Genomic DNA, 20,641 nt, shown 5'->3' with positions numbered 1-20,641 from the left:
AATGAGAGATGTTTACAGTGATGTGCTGATGGGCATTTGTACTAGCTGTATGTCCGCGAAAGTTCAATTTGGTAATATTTGTGCTGTCTTCATACCTGTTTACATTTTTCCTGGGACTTGGCATGGATCAAAAGCAAGTTTTTCTTGTTGTAGTTTTGTGGTGTTTTTCCATTCACCACCATTGTTTCCTCCCGTTGATGGTCACAAATATGTGGCTGCGGGGAAAACTGACATCACAGAAACAGGACATATACATAATTTATACGCAAATGATGCCAGCTGGTCAAACACAAGCGCACCAAAACAGATGAAAACATCAGTCATAGAGATGGTAAAAGCATTTTAAAGTTGACTTTTCAAATATATAATATTACAAATATTTTGCCTTTGCAATGTGCTTTATGCAACCAGTTAAAATATTTTGTCCATCATAACATTATTGTTCTAACAAAACTCTAGACCGCTGTCATACGCAACTCCTTGCATGCCCACTAAATTATGTTTCATCACACTAGCAAAACATTCAGTCAGTGAACTGGATAATTAATTCATTTGCAAAGAGGGTTGCAAATATCAGAAATATCCACAGTCGCTAATGTTAATGAACGAATACAACAGGCACACTATTTTACTCACAGACTAAAAGCTGTTTATTTGTGCACAGCATGATGTGGCTTACTTTTCACTTTTGTTTCATGAAACATAAAAAGAGTATGAGAAACTGTTAAACATGATTACTTCAAGCAAATTCTCCCATCTGATACGATGTGTAGATTCTGAGGTACTGTAATCTCACAGAGCTCATTTGATATCTGAACCGGTGAAGGGAAGTCTTGCGGCTGTTCCCAGGTCCTAGTGCCTGCCAGATGCAGATGCTACTTATGTGTTTCTTTCTCTCAATAATGCGATTTTGACCCGGTGCAACTTTATTTCCAGAAAATACGGTAGTTCATTGCAATTGCTATTTCAGTTATTAAGATTTTCAATTTCTTCTAATTCCACTTTGTTTCTCTCTTTCTTTTGCATCTATGTATTTCTCTCTCTCTCTCTCGTTCTGTCTTTTCCTCTCACTCTCTCCACCATTACAGTCCTGGTCAAGCAAGAACATAGAGATGAGCTTGACTCCCCTGCTATGCCACCCATGTCCATGCCTCTGGTCCATGCTGCCAGTTTGGTCTGCACTCAGCCGCTGTCCTCCCCAGAGCACTCCCACCCATCAGATGGCCTTCTGTCCAGCTCCCCACGTGGCCTGGCTGCAGGCCTACACCCACTACAGGCCCCCTGTGCCCCAATGGGCTCCCCCACTCTTCCCCACCTGCCCCACCTTCAGGCTCAAGGGCTGAATGTGCCTCCTGAATGCCAGATGCCCTTCCACCCAGGCCCTGCTGCCACTGCCAGACGTTCTTACCCACATCTACAGCACAACATGCCCTTTAACGGCCAGCATAGTCTTCCTATGTCTGCAGGCTCCCCACAGGCCTACGAGCGTATGACCTTCCAGGCTGACACAGCTGGGTGTCACACCCTGGGTCTAGGGATGGTGTATGGCCCTGCATCTTCAACACCCTCCTCTGGAGTAGCACTGGGGCCTGGCTCCAACCCTAGCCATGTTGCTTGTACAAGTAGCAGCCAAGTTATGGCTCACTCTGCCTCTCACCTTCACTCTTTAGGCTACCACTGCCCCACTCCAGGACAGGTCCCCTCACCCACTCACACACTGGTACAGCCAGCACCACAACTCCAGCACCCGCTGGTTTACCATCCAGCTGGGCAGAGGTCTGCCTCCTGCCCCACACCTTCCAGTGCTCCTACCCATATGGTACCATCTCCCCAATCTGGGCCCTCCTCCCCCCAGCTCCATTCTCTCCCCTACCATTCACCCACCTCCCCTTCTCCCACATCCAACAGCCCCCTGGGGTCCCTTGCAATATCTGGACAGCCTTCTCCTCAGGCTAGCAGCCCTGTCTTGGCTGAATTATCCCCAGCAGGGTCCATGGTGCACCCCCTGACCCAAATGGGAGAGAGGGTGAGCATCAAGCAGGAGCCAGAAGATCGAGAGCCCACCTTCCGTACCATCGGCCTGCAGGACATTACACTTGATGATGGTGAGTCTTTGTCCTTCATAATAGATTTAATGCACTAAGCAGATATTTATTTGTATTTTTTATCCAGATTCAAACTACATACATAAATGGTGTTGTGAGGAACTAGTTTCAAATAAACCTCACTGAACGTCTCAGGTTTCAGTGCTCAATCAAAAATACAGTGTGGTTACACAGTTGTAAATTATCTTTTGACTGGAGCACTCATGCTATAATTTGAGCAGCTCTTGCATAATTTGATTGGAATACTTGTGACTATTACCATCTTTAATCAATTAGCTACAATGACTGAAATTGCAATTTTGGCTGGTCTGTCTGGACCAGGAGTCCCACAGGCCAGTTTTATTTTTTGCATATACTCTCTTGTTATTCTGACTTTGCTGAAGTCTCTATAGCACATGAGGAATTAACTTAAGCTGATTTAGTCTGTTAATAAATGGTCATTTATAGATAATAGAGAATTATTATGACACATAGTAATTTTATCTTTCCATTGGTGTGTGTATATCTAACATGCAAGTGTGAATACATAAGTGTGGTATGTGTGTATTTGTGCAGTAGCTTATCCTGAATAAGAACATAACTATATAATGAATAAACAAGCAAACACCTGAAAGCATCCTTCATACTTGTTGCTCAGAGAAAATGTACTAAAGTGAATTTGCATGCAGAAGTTAACTGTGGTACTTAGAGTACAGGTTCCAAATATTACGACTGTCATGACACATTTTAGATTCATCACACCAGTAATCCTTATTAACTGTAAAGAGACCTAACAGCAGTAGTGTGGGGGAGGGAAAGAGAGAAGCTATGTTTGGAATATCATAATACAATATTACTTGTACTATTTCTACTGTATATAGGAGACTGTGCATAGTATGCAAATGCACTGTATGCATAGAATACCCTGATGACTTACTAAATTTGCCAAATTGAACAGTACACAGTACATCACAGCATAGTGCACTGGGTACTTTATCTCACTATGCAATGCGCTCAATGCATGAATGAACTGGTGTCATGAAGAATTCAGTCTCCCTAGGACCCTGACATGATTTCATTGGCTGAAAGAGGCTGTTTTGTGTATTTTAGTTGGTGTGTGATTGTAAATCCTACAATATCGCTTGAAGTTTGAGATTGTAGGAAGCTTTCTAAGACATCACATATAGTCAATCGTATAATCCACGATTAGGTGTGTGTTATATGATTTTAATTGCACGACTGGAGGCGAAGAACCACCTGACGCAATGTGGAGGACAACAGAGCAGGCACATTAATTTAGTACGGTAATTAAAACTGACTGGAACTAGCTGTGTATTCAATGGTTTGAACCGCAGCATTGAGTATTCGAACAGACCATGGTATAAACTAACATATCATATAACACTTCTGTGGAGTACTTCATGTAATTATATGAAAAGGCTACATTTTGTGAATTAACTGAAGGAATGTGATCAACTACAACATAAATTAGTAACAACTTATGACACTTAAAGTAATATCCGCCATAATTGTTTTTCCTTGACACATTTGAATGGACTGGAGTGAAGATGTTTGTTACATAAGATTGGATTACAAATGCAAAGTAACCATTTTCTCCCTTCCAATATAAGTAGACACCACTTAAAGAACATAATGAGGTCATGTGACGCATGTAACAAGGTCATGAAACAACAGTGTAGCATACTACTATTTAAAATATATATTAGGTGCATCCCAAACCGCACACTTCTGCACTATTCTATGCCATTTTGTAGTATAGTAGTGAGAGTAGGTTGTCCACACTGAAAATGCAACAAAAAGAAGTGTACTATGAGTACCCTGATGATACACAGAGTGTGGAATGTTAGACATTTTGTGAACTCAGTGCTCGCGGCTTGCCATACATAGTGAAAGGGGTGGAGTTACCGGCATCGATGCTGGTCTGGCAAAACCATTGTAAATAATCAGAATCAGAATTAGCTTTATTGCCAAGTATTACAAGCTTACATATTCAAGGAATTTGTCTTGGTGACAGAAGCTTCCAGTGCACAAACAATACAGCAAAAAACAAAGATAAAAATAAAAGTGAATAAAAAATTAAATATAAATGGAAAAACAGAATATGACCATAAATATGCATAAATATTTGTACCTACAATATACAAATGCAAATCTGTTATATACAGAAGCAAGGGAATGTAATGGCAGAAGACGTATGGTATGTTGGATAAATATAAATAGACTAAGCTGTGTAATGCACATTAATTTTTGCTTAAGGGGGCAGTTTTATCTCTTCATGAGATTGATCGCCTGAGGGAAATAATTTTTCCTGTGCCTGATGGTTCTGGTGCTCAGTGCTCTGTAGCGCCTGCCAGAAGCCAACAGTTCAAAAAGGTATAAGTAATAATGGAGAATAATGCAACTAGTGTAACTTCTGTGAGGACAGCACCTTACAAATTTGAGCTGAACAATTTACTATCATATCATGCTGTGTAAATATGTATTTTATTGAGATATTGGTGTTGAACTGAGGGTGGCTAGCATGCTAAAGCTAGCGGCAACACAATGCTTGCATCTGAAGTGTCAAACTATGTGTCTCTATCACATACTTTAAAAAAAAAAAAAAAGTAAGCAGTACTGTACTTGTATTCCATTTGGAACATAGCCAGAGAGATAGCTTCTAGAGATAGTTTCTAAACTACTGCAAAAACATCAGTTTTCAGATTTCACGTTAATTCTGTGTTTATGTGGATATTTTTGCTGATGTTGTCTTTACATGGGAAGCACAGACAACAGTCCTGAATTTAGTCCTTACACAAAACTCTTTACTACTGATGAGGGTTGTGCAGACAGCTGCTATAGTTCACTGGCATAAATTCCAGCAATTTTGTTTGTAAGATACAGATTATGGATCAAAGCTTGTTAATGTGAAGTCACTTCTGCTTTGTGTCTGTCTTCAGTTAAAGATTCAAATGTGCAGTCAGACAGAGTTAATAAACAGCTAGAGTCCCTCAGATTAGACTTGTGTGTGTGTGTATTTAAGTCCAGAAGCATTCAGCATTCGTTTTATTCATTTAAACTGCCTCTTTATATCTAGCCAAATGTAAACAATAAGAGAGCTCAACACACACTAATACAAAATAACAGCCACATACCGATTCACCAATGTGCTCAGACTAATTCACTGTTTTCAAATATGCACACATTCGCTCAACACACAAAGTTGTGCACACACTTATATTTGAAGAAGTGTAGGCATGATTGAGTGCTCGCTGCCAGCATGTTGTACACATATAGGATTAGACTCACACAAACATCCATCCTCATGGGTTCAGTGTGTGAGATGGGAGGGAGTAGAGCCTTTTTAAAAGTGAAGTTTTGAATTTGAACTGATTCCACTAGGGACTGTATCCTCCCCAAAGCACACACTATAAATAGGGTCAGTGTCATCCTGACTGAAGCTCTTCAGCTCTGAGTTTTTAAGGAGGTCAGAAATAAACTGCAAATAGAACAGAGCACGTCTCCAGTCACTGACATAGACTGCCTTTCACATAAACATACACACATCACTATTGACATGAAAGGAGTAGAACATGTTGCTTAACCAACAATGGGCCTATTTAATTAATTCATGTAAAAAAATAAATTATATATATATATATATATACACACACACACTCACCTAAAGGATTATTAGGAACACCTGTTCGATTTCTCATTAATGCAATTATCTAATCAACCAATCACATGGCAGTTGCTTCAATGCATTTAGGGGTGTGGTCCTGGTCAAGACAATCTCCTGAACTCCAAACTGAATGTCAGAATGGGAAAGAAAGGTGATTTAAGCAATTTTGAGCGTGGCATGGTTGTTGGTGCCAAACGGGCCGGTCTGAGTATTTCACAATCTGCTCAGTTACTGGGATTTTCACGCACAACCATTTCTAGGGTTTACAAAGAATGGTGTGAAAAGGGAAAAACATCCAGTATGCGGCAGACCTGTGGGCAAAAATGCCTTGTTGATGCTAGAGGTCAGAGGAGAATGGGCCGACTGATTCAAGCTGATAGAAGAGCAACTTTGCCTGAAATAACCACTCGTTACAACCGAGGTATGCAGCAAATCATTTGTGAAGCCACAACACGCACAACCTTGAGGCGGATGGGCTACAACAGCAGAAGACCCCACCGGGTACCACTCATCTCCACTACAAATAGGAAAAAGAGGCTACAATTTGCAAGAGCTCACCAAAATTGGACAGTTGAAGACTGGAAAAATGTTGCCTGGTCTGATGAGTCTCGATTTCTGTTGAGACATTCAGATGGTAGAGTCAGAATTTGGCGTAAACAGAATGAGAACATGGATCCATCATGCCTTGTTACCACTGTGCAGGCTGGTGGTGGTGGTGTAATGGTGTGGGGATGTTTTCTTGGCACACTTTAGGCCCCTTAGTGCCAATTGGGCATCGTTTAAATGCCACGGCCTACCTGAGCATTGTTTCTGACCATGTCCATCCTTTTATGGCCACCATGTACCCATCCTCTGATGGCTACTTCCAGCAGGATAATGCACCATGTCACAAAGCTCTAATCATTTCAAATTGGTTTCTTGAACATGACAATGAGTTCACTTTACTAAAATGGCCCCCACAGTCACCAGATCTCAACCCAATAGAGCATCTTTGGGATGTGGTGGAACGGGAGCTTCGTGCCCTGGATGTGCATCCCACAAATCTCCATCAACTGCAAGATGCTATCCTATCAATACGGGCCAACATTTCTAAAGAATGCTTTCAGCACCTTGTTGAATCAATGCCACGTAGAATTAAGGCAGTTCTGAAGGCGAAAGTGGGTCAAACACAGTATTAGTATGGTGTTCCTAATAATCCTTTAGGTGAGTGTGTGTGTGTGTGTGTGTGTGTGTATATATATATATATATATATATATATATATATATATATATATATATATATATATATATATATATATATAAAACACTGCATAGGCAATTAATGAACATGCACCTGTGGAATGGTCGTTAAGACACTAACAGTTTACAGATGGGAGACAGTTAAGGTCACAGTTATAGAAACTTAGGACACTATAGAGACCTTTCAACTGACTCTGAAAAACACCAAAAGAAAGATGCCCTGGGTCCCTGCACATCATCTTCGTGTAACAAAACCTGCACAGGATCCGTACATCCGAATATCACACATGCTGGACAGGTACAGGCTGGTAACAACAACTGCCCGAGATACACCAGAAACTCACAATCCCTCCATCAGTGCTCAGACTGTCCGCAATAGGCTGAGAGAGGCTGGACTGAGGGCTTGTAGGCCTGTTGTAAGGCAGGTCCTTACCAGACATCACCGGCAACAACATCACCTATGGGCACAAGCCCACCTTCACTGGACCAGACAGGACTGGTAAAAAGTGCTCTTCACTGACGAGTCATGGTTTTGTCTCACCAGGGATGATGTTGGACTCACGTTTATCGTCGAAGGAATGAGCGTTACACCGAGGCATGTACTCTGGAGCGAGATCGATTTGGAGGTGGACGGTCCGTCGTGGTCTGGCGTGGTGTGTCATAGCATCGTTGACTGATCTTGTTGTCATTGCAGGCAATCTCAACACTGTGCGTTACAAGGAAGACATCCTCCTCCCTCATGTGGTATCCTTCCTGCAGGCTCATCCTGACATGACCCTCCCGCATGACAATGCCACCAACCATACTGCTCATTCTGTGCATGATTTCCTGCAAGACAGGAATGTCAGTGTTCTGCCATGGCCAGCAAAGAGCCCGGATCTCAATACCATTGAGCACGTCTGGGACCTGTTGGATTGGAGGGTGAGGTCTAGGGCCATTCCCCCCAGAAATGTCCGGGAACTTGCAAGTGCCTTGGTGGAAGTGTGAGTTAACATCTCACAGCAAGAACTGTCAAATCTGGTGCAGTCCATGAGGAGGAGATGCACTGCAGTACTTGATGCAGCTGGTGGCCACACCAGATACTGACTGTTACTTTTGATTTTGATCCCCCTTTATTCAGGGACACATTATTCCATTTCTGTTAGTTACATGTCTGTGAAACTTGTTCAGTTTATGTCTTAGGTGTTGAATCTTTTTATGTTCATACAAATATCTACACGTTAGGTTTGCTGAAAATGAAACAGTTGTAAGTGACAGGACTTTTGTTTTTTGCTGAGCTACTATATATATATATATATATATATATAAATCAATCACAAAACTGGACTCTTTAGATTCTGTGGATCATACAGTGTTGAATGATACCACTTTTGATAATTTTACCCTATTGTTATGACCCTGGTCTTGATGGATACCTACTCAAGCAGAGTTCAACGATACCACATTTGTCATGGTTGGCCAATCTTTTTCTATCAATCAATTTTCTAAAAAACATGTACCACCAAATAATACCAAAAAACACTTCTGTCATTTTTACTCATTCCACTAAATGTACTGAAATGTAAAAAATTTAAATTAAAATCTGCAGCAATATATCAGTGCGCTTTGTCCCGCATCCCGCATGTTAAAAGCAGTATTTAGACATTTAACCCACGTCCTCGTGGGGATACTGGAAACTATTGCAGCTACTTTGGGTGAATTAAGTTTATAAATACATGTAAACATCCACATTAAGTGTAAATGCCTTTTGCTCTACCAGTTGCATTATTGTCAACTGGAGCGTTAACAGACAGCATTTCTGCGCATGGTGCCCTACACAGGCTGCGCATTCTGTGTTTAGGGAGTGGCGGTACTGCTGTACAGAACTAATTATATAAATTCTTTCAACACTGAAAACTGTAACTACACTTAACTAACAACTAAAAGCTATGAAATAGCGAAAGTAGGCATTAATAAAACATGATCTTGCTTTGGTTTTTATTTCCCTTTGGGACATTGTTCACGTTTTCACTGTAATAATTACTAGAAAGTTTTCCAAACCTCTCTTATTGACAAATTCATAAGATCTGACAAGAGCCCTTAAAGGGATAGTTCACCCAAAAAATGTAATTCTCATTATTTACTCACCCTCATGCCATCCCAGATGTCTCGTCTTCTGCAGAACACAAATTAAGATTTGTAGAAGAATTTCTCAGCTCTTTGGTCCATGAAGAGAATGGGTGCCAAAATTTTAAAGCTCAAAATAAAATCACATAAGTCAGTATAAAGGTAATCCATAAAACATTAAATCCATATCTTCAGAAGCAATATGATATGAGAATGTGTTGATTAGAAACAGATCATATCTTAATTTGTGTTCTGCAGAAGAAAGGAAGTCATACACATCTGGAATGGCATGAGGGTGAGTAAATGATGAGAGCATTTTCACTTTAAAGTGATAGCTCTGCCATAATTTAATATTATGTCATAATTTCTCTACCCTCATCTTGTTCCAAACCCATGTGACCTTCTGTATTCTGTGGAACACAAAAGATGTTAGACAGAATGTTAAAGACTGACAGTCTCTGTCACCATTCACTTTCAAAATATATACAGTCAGGTCCATAATTATTGGGACATTGACACAATTCTAATCTTTTTGGCTCTATACACCACCACAATGGATTTGAAATGAAACGAACAAGATGTGCTTTAACTGCAGACTTTCAGCTTTAATTTGACGGTATTTACATCCAAATCAGGTGAACGGTGTAGGAATTACAACAGTTTGTATATGTGCCTCCCACTTTTTAATGGACCAAAAGTAATGGGACAATTGGCTGCTCAGCTGTTCCATGGCCAGGTGTGTGTTATTCCCTCATTATCCCATTTACAAGGAGCAGATAAAAGGTCCAGAGTTCATTTCAAGTGTGCTATTTGCATTTGGAATCTGTTGCTGTCAACTCTCAATATGAGATCCAAAGAGCTGTCACTATCAGTGAAGCAAGCCATCATTAGGCTGAAAAATCAAAACAAACCCATCAGAGAGATAGCAGAAACATTAGGTGTGGCCAAATAAACTGTTTGGAACATTTGTTTCATTTCAAATCCATTGTGGTGGTGTATAGAGCCAAAAAGATTAGAATTGTGTCGATGTCCCAATATTTATGGACCTGACTGTGTATGAAAAAATTATATTGAAAGAAGGCAAACAATGAAAAAAAAAAACTACACTGAAAGAATGCAAACATTCTGCTTGTCATCTCCTTGTTGTGTTGCATGGAAGAAAGAAAGTCATATGGGTTTGGAACAACATGATGGTGAATGATGACAGAATTTCCATTAATAATAATAATTCTGTAATACATGTTAAATGTGTATTATGTAATGGAATGTAGGAAGTTAACGTCCATTACATCATTTGTGAAAGTAACTGAGTACTCTTTTAATTGGATTATTTCTTACAGGGCCAACCCCTGTAACCATTGAAACATCATACTTATGGCTACATGACCTGTCAATCAAATCATGACTAGCGATCCTTTGGCTGGATCTATTCACTGAAACAGCCAATGCGCATTTTGAAGAGGCCATGTAGTCTTTGATCTGGTTTGATAGACAGCTCCGCCTGTGAATCACATAGAGATTCATGAGTGGGCTCAAACAATGCAGAAGTTTCACCAGATTAGCCTCCACCAGAGACCTCAAGACCTTGAAACTGATTGATAAAATAAGTTTATAATCAATATTTAATTGATAATAGACATTTTAATTGAACATTTTTTCCTCCATTTTTGCTGTTTTGTTGCCGTTTTGTTTAAAACAACTAAGTCTACTTTCAATCATTGACATATACCTTGGATTGTATGAATTTCCTTCCATCCAAGATATAAAAGATAAGTAATACCACTCACATGTTCCATGTTTTCAAATCCACTTTTTCAGTATTTTAATGCATTACTGTAATGGTGTCATTCAGATCACAAAACGGGGAATATTTAAAGCTAGAGACTTGTAGCTATCAAACGATACAAGGTTTGTCAAGATTAAAGTCGGATATGAAGGTAATATTGTCCAATAAACATTAAAAAAAAACACAAAAAAAGCATATATGGGACGATGCCAGTGAACAGGCTGAAACAGGCTCTTCAATATCCACCTTATTTTTCAGCAAAACTAGGGCGCCACCATTATCAACCTTGAATTTGGACCACTTCCGGTATAAGCCACTTCCAGCTATTTTAGCTATACAAAAATACTATATTATTCTGCTTTGTATTACAGGGTGGCAATATATGTCGACATATTATCCTCAGGGCTGTCGATTTAACGCGTTAATTCAGTGCGATTAATTTGACAAAAAATGTACGCAATTAATCACACCATAATAGGGAAGATTCCTGAGATATGCAAGCTTGTAATACCACCTGTTTAATCCAGAGGGCAGTAAGTGAAATTTCAGCTGTATGAGCAACGCACAGTTTATACTGTGAAGAAAACAACATTCAGCAGACACACAACACAGACATGCATTACGTTCTTGCGTTCAAAACACTTGAAGGAGCGCAAATGCAAACTAAGGGATCTCAAGATGTGTTTAAAGATTGAGTATTAAACTATATTTAACTTGACACAGTGACCTAAACATTTTATGTTTATGACACAACACACCCGAGAAGCTACACAAGCATGTATGATGCAGGTGTAGATTGACGGGCTCTTAAACAAGCCCTCATGATAAATCTCCAACTGATTGACAAATTCACTTGTGTAATGAATTGCTGTGAACAGTATGCCAATGATTGACTTATGATCAATAATATGGTAGTAAACAATACATTGTATTCTAAAGCCGCTTTTTGTATTGTCTTATCAATGATTAACTCTTCTGCCACAAGAATGTAATGCATTTTAATTATCTGAATATTTTTATTATATATATATATATATATATATATATATATATATATATATATATATAATTGTTTAATATTTAAAGATAACTATGTATAATTGTTTAATATTTAAAGATAACTATGTATAATTGTATATTGATATTAATATGTATAATCTTTATATATTGAATTATTGTTATATGAGGGGCTTTCTCAGCAAATATTTGTATATGTGATTAATTGCGATGAATTAATCGGGACACCATGTAATTAATTAGATTAATAATTTTAATCGATTGACAGCACTAATTATCATTAATTACGGTTTTGAGTGCATATACAGGTGAAACTCGAAAAATTAGAATATCGTGCAAAAGTTCATTAATTTCAGTAATTCAACTTAAAAGGTGAAACTAATATATTATATAGACTCATTACAAGCAAAGTAAGATATTTCAAGCCTTTATTTGATATAATTTTGATGATTATGGCTTACAGCTTATGAAAACCCCAAATTCAGAATCTCAGAAAATTAGAATATTACATGAAATCAATAAAAAAAAGGATTTTAAATACAGAAATGTCGGCCCTCTGAAAAGTATAATCATGCATATGTACTCAGTACTTGGTTTGGGCCCCTTTTGCATTAATTACTGCCTCAATCCGGCGTGGCATGGATGCTATCAGCCTGTGGCACTGCTGAGGTGTTATGGAAGACCAAGATGCTTCAATAGCAGCCTTCAGCTCTTCTGCATTGTTTGGTCTCATGTCTCTCATCTTTCTCTTAGCAATGCCCCATAGATTCTCTATGGGGTTCAGGTCAGGCGAGTTTGCTGGCCAATCAAGCACAGTAATACCATGGTCATTGAACCAGGTTTTGGTACTTTTGGCAGTGTGGGCAGGTGCCAAGTCCTGCTGGAAAATGAAGTCAGCATCTCCATAAAGCTTGTCTGCTGAAGGAAGCATGAAGTGCTCTAAAATGTCCCGGTAGACGGCTGCGTTGACTCTGGACTTAATAAAGCACAGTGGACCAACACCAGCCGATGACATGGCTCCCCAAACCAACACAGACTGTGGAAACTTCACACTGGACTTCAAGCATCTTGGATTGTGTGCCTCTCCATTCTTCCTCCAGACTCTGGGACCTTGGTTTCCAAATGAGATGCAAAATTTGCTCTCATCAGAAAAGAGGACTTTGGACCACTGAGCAACAGACCAGTTCTTTTTTCTTTAGCCCAGGTAAGACGTTTGACATTTGAAGCCCATGTCCAGGACCCGTCTGTGTGTGGTGGCTCTTGATGCAGTAACTCCAGCCTCAGTCCACTCCTTGTGAAGCTCCCCACACATTTGAATGGCCTTTTCCTGACAATCCTCTCCAGGCTACGGTCATCCCTGCTGCTTGTGCACCTTTTTCTTCCACACTTTTCCCTTCCACTTAACTTTCTATTAATGTACTTTGATACAGCACTTTGAGAACATCCAACTTCTTTTGCAATTACCTTTTGAGGCTTTCCCTCCTTGTGGAGGGTGTCAATGATGGTTTTCTGCACAACTGTCAGGTCAGCAGTCTTCCCCATGATTGTGAATTCAGCTGAACCAGACTGAGAGACCATTTAAAGGCTCAGGAACCCTTTGCAGGTGTTTAGCTGATTAGAGTGTGACATTTTGAGCCTACAATACTGAACCTTTTCACAATATTCTAATTTTCTGAGATTCTGAATTTGGGGTTTTCATAAGCTGTAAGCCATAATCATCAAAATTATATCAAATAAAGGCTTGAAATATCTTACTTTGCTTGTAATGAGTCTATATAATATATTAGTTTCACCTTTTAAGTTGAATTAATGAAATTAATGAACTTTTGCACGATATTCTAATTTTTCGAGTTTCACCTGTAGTTTCTCTGTATATCCTATAATGCCATAGTTTAATCACACACGGTTACACTGGCAGAATGAATGAAATCAGGCGCTGACACGGACAGTCCTGGGCGCCGTCTGACACGCCGCCCACCACAAACTTTACATATCCAGCAGAGAGAAGAAAGATGCTATGAAAATTCCACTTCAACTTTATTTGCACCAAAACTGCATCTTGGCAAAATAATAATCGCATTTTACTCTCTGTTCTTGTCAGAGAGCATTCTCTCTTTCTTAGCGGTGTATAGTAAACAGACACGCAGATTTGCATTCACCATGGCTGATGAAATATCGTCTTTGGAAATAAATAAATAAAGGCATTATCGGTGGTAATGCAGGTACATATGAATGGAAGTTTACATGGAGACAAGAAACACTGCATCACAATCTTGTTAAAGAAAGAAGCAGATTTTGCAGTTTGTTGTCTCTTCAATACAACAACACACAACAACAAGTGAATGATTTACTTAATCTTTTACTATAAATGCTGATGTTAGAAAATGTTCTGACATTGGCACATAATTCTGCTGTACATCCTGTGGTTGTGTGATAGTTTATAAGCCCAGATCACTAACTCTGGTATAACCTTCTAGTTATTTACACTGCGGTCGATGCCAGCGGAATTTTCTCACATTCGCTGGAACTGCAGCCACTGCTTACTTCCACTTGGCAAAATAAGGTGGACACTTACTGTCTGATTGTTCATATGACAACTAAAGATGAAAACATTTGCAACATTTTGTAAGGAATTTATTTAAATGTTAATTTATTGTATATAAAAAAAATTATAAAAATAATTGAAAAAATAATAAGATGTATCATGCTGCATCAAGACTTATTCTGTAATCAAATCATAATGATGTTTCTAAAAATGCTGATAACTTTTGATAATTTAGTCTATTGTCATTGATAGCCAAGAACAATGTATATTATATTACAAGTGATTCTATTCATTACTTTTCTAACTGTTTGCCCTAAAATCTTCAGAAAAATGCTATTTTCACTCATTTTTACCATTCCTGTGCTTGTCCCCGATAATTGCTGCTTCCAGCTATATTTATTTATATAACTCTAGCCAAATATTTATTTATGTATTGTAATTGTTTATTATATTTAAATATATACATCCTTTGAAAAAAAAATTTCTCCTCTTAAAATTCATAAATCACTCTTTAAAGTTAACTGTAAGCACTCTGCAGTTGGCTGACAGTTTCACCAGATTTAAATAAAAGTTGATGTATCAGTCAGACTCTGCAGTTCTTAATCACTCTTTTCCGGCACTTTTATGGCCCTAGATACTTCAGTTCCATTTGATGAATCACACTTTAGCAGAATTCAGTGCTTGTCAGTGTGTCAGGTGAAGTGCATTCTGTGAGTTGTGTGTTTTTCTGATTACAGATTCACTTTTAGTGTAAAAGCCAGTGCATATTTACAAATACAGGCTTTATTTCAATAGCCGTTTTAATACTGGTTAAACTGGTTTTTAATGATGCTGACTAGCAGCATGTGGTAGTTGTGGATCACACCTGATATACCAGTCTGGCTGTTTTTATGTCTGCATGGAGTTGTGCTAAAACTGGGTCGATCAAAGTTTATTTATTCAGAGCTCATATTTTAGAGTTTGTGTAGTGTAGTGTTATGAAATAGTGGAACTATTTTTTTTAAATAAATATGAATACTTCAGTAGTTTATGTGTGTGTATGTGTGTGGCCAGGTTTGGGTGGTTTACAAGGACATTTTTTTTAGGTTACAAACTGATAATTTCAAGGGTTTTATGCTATAAATGTGGCTTATGGGGACATTTATAGTGTCCCCATAATTGAAATCACTTAAACATACTAAACAATGTTTTTTTGGTTTTTTTAAATGTACAAATGCAGAACGTTTTTTGTGAGGGGTATGGTTAGGGGATAGAATCTGTAGTTTGTATAGTATAAAAATCATTATGTCTATGGAGTGTCCTCATAAGGATATCTGCACCAGTGTGTGTGTGTGTGTGTGTGTGTGTGTGTGTGTGTGTGTGTGTGTGTGTGTGTGTGTGTGTGTGTGTGTGTGTACCTGTTTACACTACATTGTGGGGACCAAATGTCCCCAAAAGAATAGTAAAACCTGAGATCACCTACCTTGTTGGGCCTAGCCAGCGGTCCACACGAGGGAAATGGCTTATTAAACTTACTAAACAATTTTTCGTTTGTTTGTTTTTTGAAAGTGTAAAAATGCAAAAAGGTTTCTGTGAGGGTTAGGTTTAAAGGTAGGGTTAGGGGATAGAAATTATCGTTAGATCTGTATAAAATCCATAAAATGCATGGAAGTCTATAGAGAGTCCCCAAAATTATATAAAAACAAGTGTGTGTGTGCGTGAACAGATGGCACAGGTGATGTCAAAGGCTCTTTGCAGGAGGTGTTGGGGAGGGTCTACAGACAGACAGACTAACAGATGGATGACAAAAAGCAGTGAACCAACAGAAACATGCACATTCACACAAACAGAAAAGTCAGAGAAGGACTACAAAGCAGAAGGCATAATCAAAGGGTTGAATTAGTTATAAAGTATTTTCATTTGAGTTTGATTATAATTATATGATTGCTTTTATCTCTCAACATGATATGATTTATTAGATGTAAACTTCTTATTTGGCAAGTGAGCCGTATGTGTCTGTTGTGTGTGTTAGACGAGCATAAGGAGTTTTGGTGCCATATTTTCCCTGATGAGTTTGGATTGGCTCCCTTGTGCTGAACAGAAGGAGTAGTGTGTGACTACTTAAAGCAGTCTTAGTGTCTCCTCTTTCTTTCCTCTTCTGCTCCCTTCCCTTCTTCTTCCTCTCCTCCTCTACTCTCTTCCCTTTCCTTCTTCCTCTCATCTCATCTCTTCTTCACCATGTAAATTGTGTGTTTATTTAATAAATGTCCTCACAGAGGTCTGTGTTTGAGATGAGGCCTAGAGTGTACACAGGCATGTGCTTGAGCTCCTTTGTTCTCCTAGATGTCTGTGTGCAGCTGCTACCCCGGCGTGAGTGCACTGATCTGGGTTAATAATAGGCAAAGCCTGCTGTCTTTGGGTTTTGTATCCCTGTCCTACTGTAACCACACACGTTCTCGCTCTCTCTCGCTCAGTGTCATAGAGCTTATAGCTCAGTGTGATCCTGTTCACCTCAAGGGATGAGAGATGTTAGTCATGTCTCTTCATATTTTTACATGTAAACTTTACAGTGGGAAAGACCCCAGTTGGCCTCATTTCTAATGCAATAATCAGTGTTATGTCTGTACTGGCCCTTATAACACTATGCAATTATGTGCCGCTCTGATCCATCTCTTTCTGTGGTTCCCTCTTTCCATTTGTGTGCACTGATACTCCATGCAACAAATTCCATGTCTGTATTTTTTAGCCAGTGCTAAATGTCAGTGTCAAATTAATAATACTACACCTTTCATCTCTGAAGGAAAAAGAGAGCATTTGGAAAGGAAAAAAACTGAGCTCTGGACCCAAAGCAGCTCGTTGAAAACAATCAACGATTTCTCTTGAAACTAATGGAAACCTGGTTTACTGTAATCTTTTCATACAATTACAGACACCGGAACATAAATTTGAGGCTTTGGTGGAGGCAGACAGGGGTACTGTGGTCAGTCCAGTTTGCATTGCTGTGGTGTTTGGCCGCAGAGATTTGGCTTGTTATAAAGATCCCTGGGAATTTATGTGACAAGAGTACACTCTCTGACCAGGAAACTCTTAACTCAGAGTTATTCATTCTCTGTCGTGCATGCCATTTTCTCTCTATGATGTTTATATATAAAAACAAAAACAAAACAAAAATCTCTTTCTCAGGGTGCAATTTACACCGTAAGGGGGGGTTCCGTTTTTTCCCTTTGGGAGGTTGGGGGTAATAGGTGCTCGTTAATCCTGTCCCTTAACTGATTTTTGACATATACAGATTTACATTCAAGACATTTTGATAAAAACGAGTTGCGAGGAGGGAGTTGTGTTGCGGATCCGATCTTGATCAGCTCCATTTCTGATCATGTTTTAAAAAATCACACTGAACTAAACATTTTCATGTCATATTGATTATATGAATTAGGCCTACTATAGCATTAAATTTAACATTGTATTTAATCAGTCATGATTTCAAATAAGACCTCCCAAGAATGCTCAATTAGCTTTCTGGGGGTCTTATGTTGCATTCAGGGGGTCTCAGACACCCTTAGACCCCCTGTAGTTCAGACCATGCTCTTCCTTCTATTCTTTACTTTTCTCCTGTTACACTTCTGCTAGCCTCTGCTGTAGTGTACTTTTTATGTTATAAAAATGTTTTTTATGATATTACTAAAGTTGTTCCTCTATGATAAATTGCTTGTGTTTTTCCTTGTTATTCCTTTATTCTTGTGTTACCAAGATGTTTTGCTTTTTAAAAAGCTTTGCAGATGTCGTTAAAGCTAATGAAAATACATGTTAAACACTGTTAAAGAGGTTGAGACCTCTGTTCATAGAAAAGGGGGTGACTCACTGACTAGTTCTTCAGATGGTTAATCCTCAAATGATTCAGAGATCGGTTGAGCTTGAGCATTATCAGCCACTTTATGTCTCTTTCTTTCGCTGTCTGTTTTAGAGTTATTTTAAAAGTGCTTCTAAGACGTGTGGTGTAGTCTGTATACCATTACTGATTGTCATAGGGTTGGCACCGTACTAGCACAAATCAAAAAAGAAATCAAGCGAATCCCCTCGCATTAGCCATGTCTTTAAAGAAAAGAATACTACATCAGCCCTAAACATATTGTAGATTTCTCATTTCACATTCTATTGTTCCAGATCAGTTGCAGATAAGTTCATCTGACTTTTTTTTTTGTGTGTGGAAACGGGCGGTGAGGTCAGTCATGCCTTGCTATAATACTTTCCATCAACATAACACATTTGCTTCTTTTTACTTAGAAATAAAAAAATGTAATCTCTATTTTATCAGGATCTCTCCTACAGTGGAATTGTGTCTCAAACTTTGTTTAAAGATACAAATGCCACATTGATTTTAGCTCCTCATTAATAGAATAGAACGAGCATGTTTTATTTCTCAAAGCAACTTCAGTTCTGGTAAACATAGGTTTAAACATAATTTAACTTGTGAAATGCTTTGATATGAAATTGAGGTTGAGAGGTTGTTGTAGTGAGACATAAGTCAGTAAAAACGCTACTGTAGAAGCACATATTCTATAATGAGGCAGTGGGGAGTGACAGTAATCAGTTAGTCATTTGTGACTGCCCTCTCTATCTCAATAGATGCCTCAGTTAACGGTCAGGCAATGCAGTGGCAGGTCCAGTGATTCACAGTTTTGGGGGAAGCACATGGAAACAATATAATTTACCTCCAGCTAAAAGTTTTGCTGTCTGCAAGCTCTCAAACTCAAACCCTGTGTATTATGTTAATAAGGGTTAGCCCCCTCCACTCATCCAAAGAGGATCCCCTGTTTTAAGACTCCATGCTGAGACTCTTAAGCATTATGTGAAAGTGATTGAGATGAATCATGCTTTCTTACATGTGGGGACAGACCATACTTAAACCTCTGAAGTCTGTTGCTACTATATTGCGATATATTGCACCGTAACTTCCCGTATTCAACAAAGTCAGATGCATCACTAATATCAACAGTGTATTTGTTAAGATACTCTCTCGATATATGATTGACATTTGCACATTGTGTTGTTATATAATTTACTGTAAGCTACTGTAAAGTATATGGAATGGATAGTGAGTTTCTACGGAGTGTTTTTGCTGCTGTGACCTGAGGTGACTTGCTGTAAGACTGGTTCAAATGTTGAATAAAGAGAGCACACTTCAAATGGCAGTGTGTGCGTGTGCTTGTGCTCAAATGAATGTTGGAAGCGATTATGTTGTCACATAAAAATGGAAAAAGTGAGAGAAAGCATTTGATCCAAAAAGAGAAAAGAAAACAACTTCTTGGAAAGTTGTCTTTAAAGAAGGTTGAATACCGTGGCTGACAACATATTTGTCTTTCCTAAAATTACTCTGCTCAAATGCAGCACCCTTAAAATTCTGCCAATACCACAGATACACCACAGGCACTAATTACATAGCTGTCTGTATATATTGATTTGCTGTGTACTTAATCTGTGCTAAAAATACAAGCTTACATTTTGACATTCGTATTGTTGGTTTGCTTGTTTTACTTTTTACCAAATGTTTAGTTTGCATGTTTAATGCTACATATCAATAACAAAAATATAACAGCTTGCTGTAGCTTTATTTTGAATTGCTAATGTTGTTTTTGTGAAATTCTAAAAGAAATTGGAAATATATAAACATATATCCTATCTTACACTTACAGTCAAATAGCTTTTTTTTTTCTCTGTCATTTTTATGATGATCTCAGAAAGGAATAGCTGCAATGAACCAAAGAATAGTGTCCCATTACGTTCACAATGTTTTATACTCATACTTATATCTCAAGATGTTGTATTGTTTTGTCTACAGACTGAGTGTTAATGCAGGCCAGTTAATTTGCTGTGTACATTTTTTTATTATTTGAGTGGGATATCTGGCAATTTGTATGTACTCTGTGCGTGTGTGCGTGCGTGCGTGTGTGTGTGATTGTTTAGTGTGAGAGGCAAGCAGCAGATTGGGTAGGTTTTAAAGCAGAATTCGCAATCAGCCCAGAGTAAGTCTGTATGTGTGAAGTGTGTTCATGCAAGAGGAAGAGCCGCCTACGCCAACAGGATGATCTGTGACAGCAGCTGGGCATTTGAAACACACACACAGTCACACAATATGCATCTTTTGCACACAAAGCCATCACAAATAATAAGATCAAACACATAACAATGTGCCAAAACA

General features: G+C 38.6%; 1 protein-coding gene across 3 annotated transcripts in view; it reads left to right on the top strand.

The window, feature by feature from the left end:
- The window catches only part of LOC127632302 (nuclear factor of activated T-cells, cytoplasmic 3-like), a 131,218-nt gene that overhangs the window by 97,056 nt on the left and 13,521 nt on the right, over positions 1-20,641 (top strand). For 2 of the 3 annotated variants that reach the window (XM_052110936.1, XM_052110869.1), the window contains exon 9: positions 1,089-2,105. The exons of the other annotated variant lie outside the window; for it this stretch is intronic. In XM_052110936.1, coding sequence (XP_051966896.1) covers positions 1,089-2,105 — 1,017 coding nt within the window. The remainder of the gene's footprint in view (positions 1-1,088; positions 2,106-20,641) is intronic. 3 annotated transcript variants of the gene reach the window in all.

This window comes from Xyrauchen texanus, chromosome 1, assembly GCF_025860055.1.
Source record: "Xyrauchen texanus isolate HMW12.3.18 chromosome 1, RBS_HiC_50CHRs, whole genome shotgun sequence".
Lineage (NCBI taxonomy): Eukaryota > Metazoa > Chordata > Actinopteri > Cypriniformes > Catostomidae > Xyrauchen > Xyrauchen texanus.
Note: the sequence above shows the minus strand (reverse complement) of the source record. Positions and strands in the feature narration are given on the sequence as shown.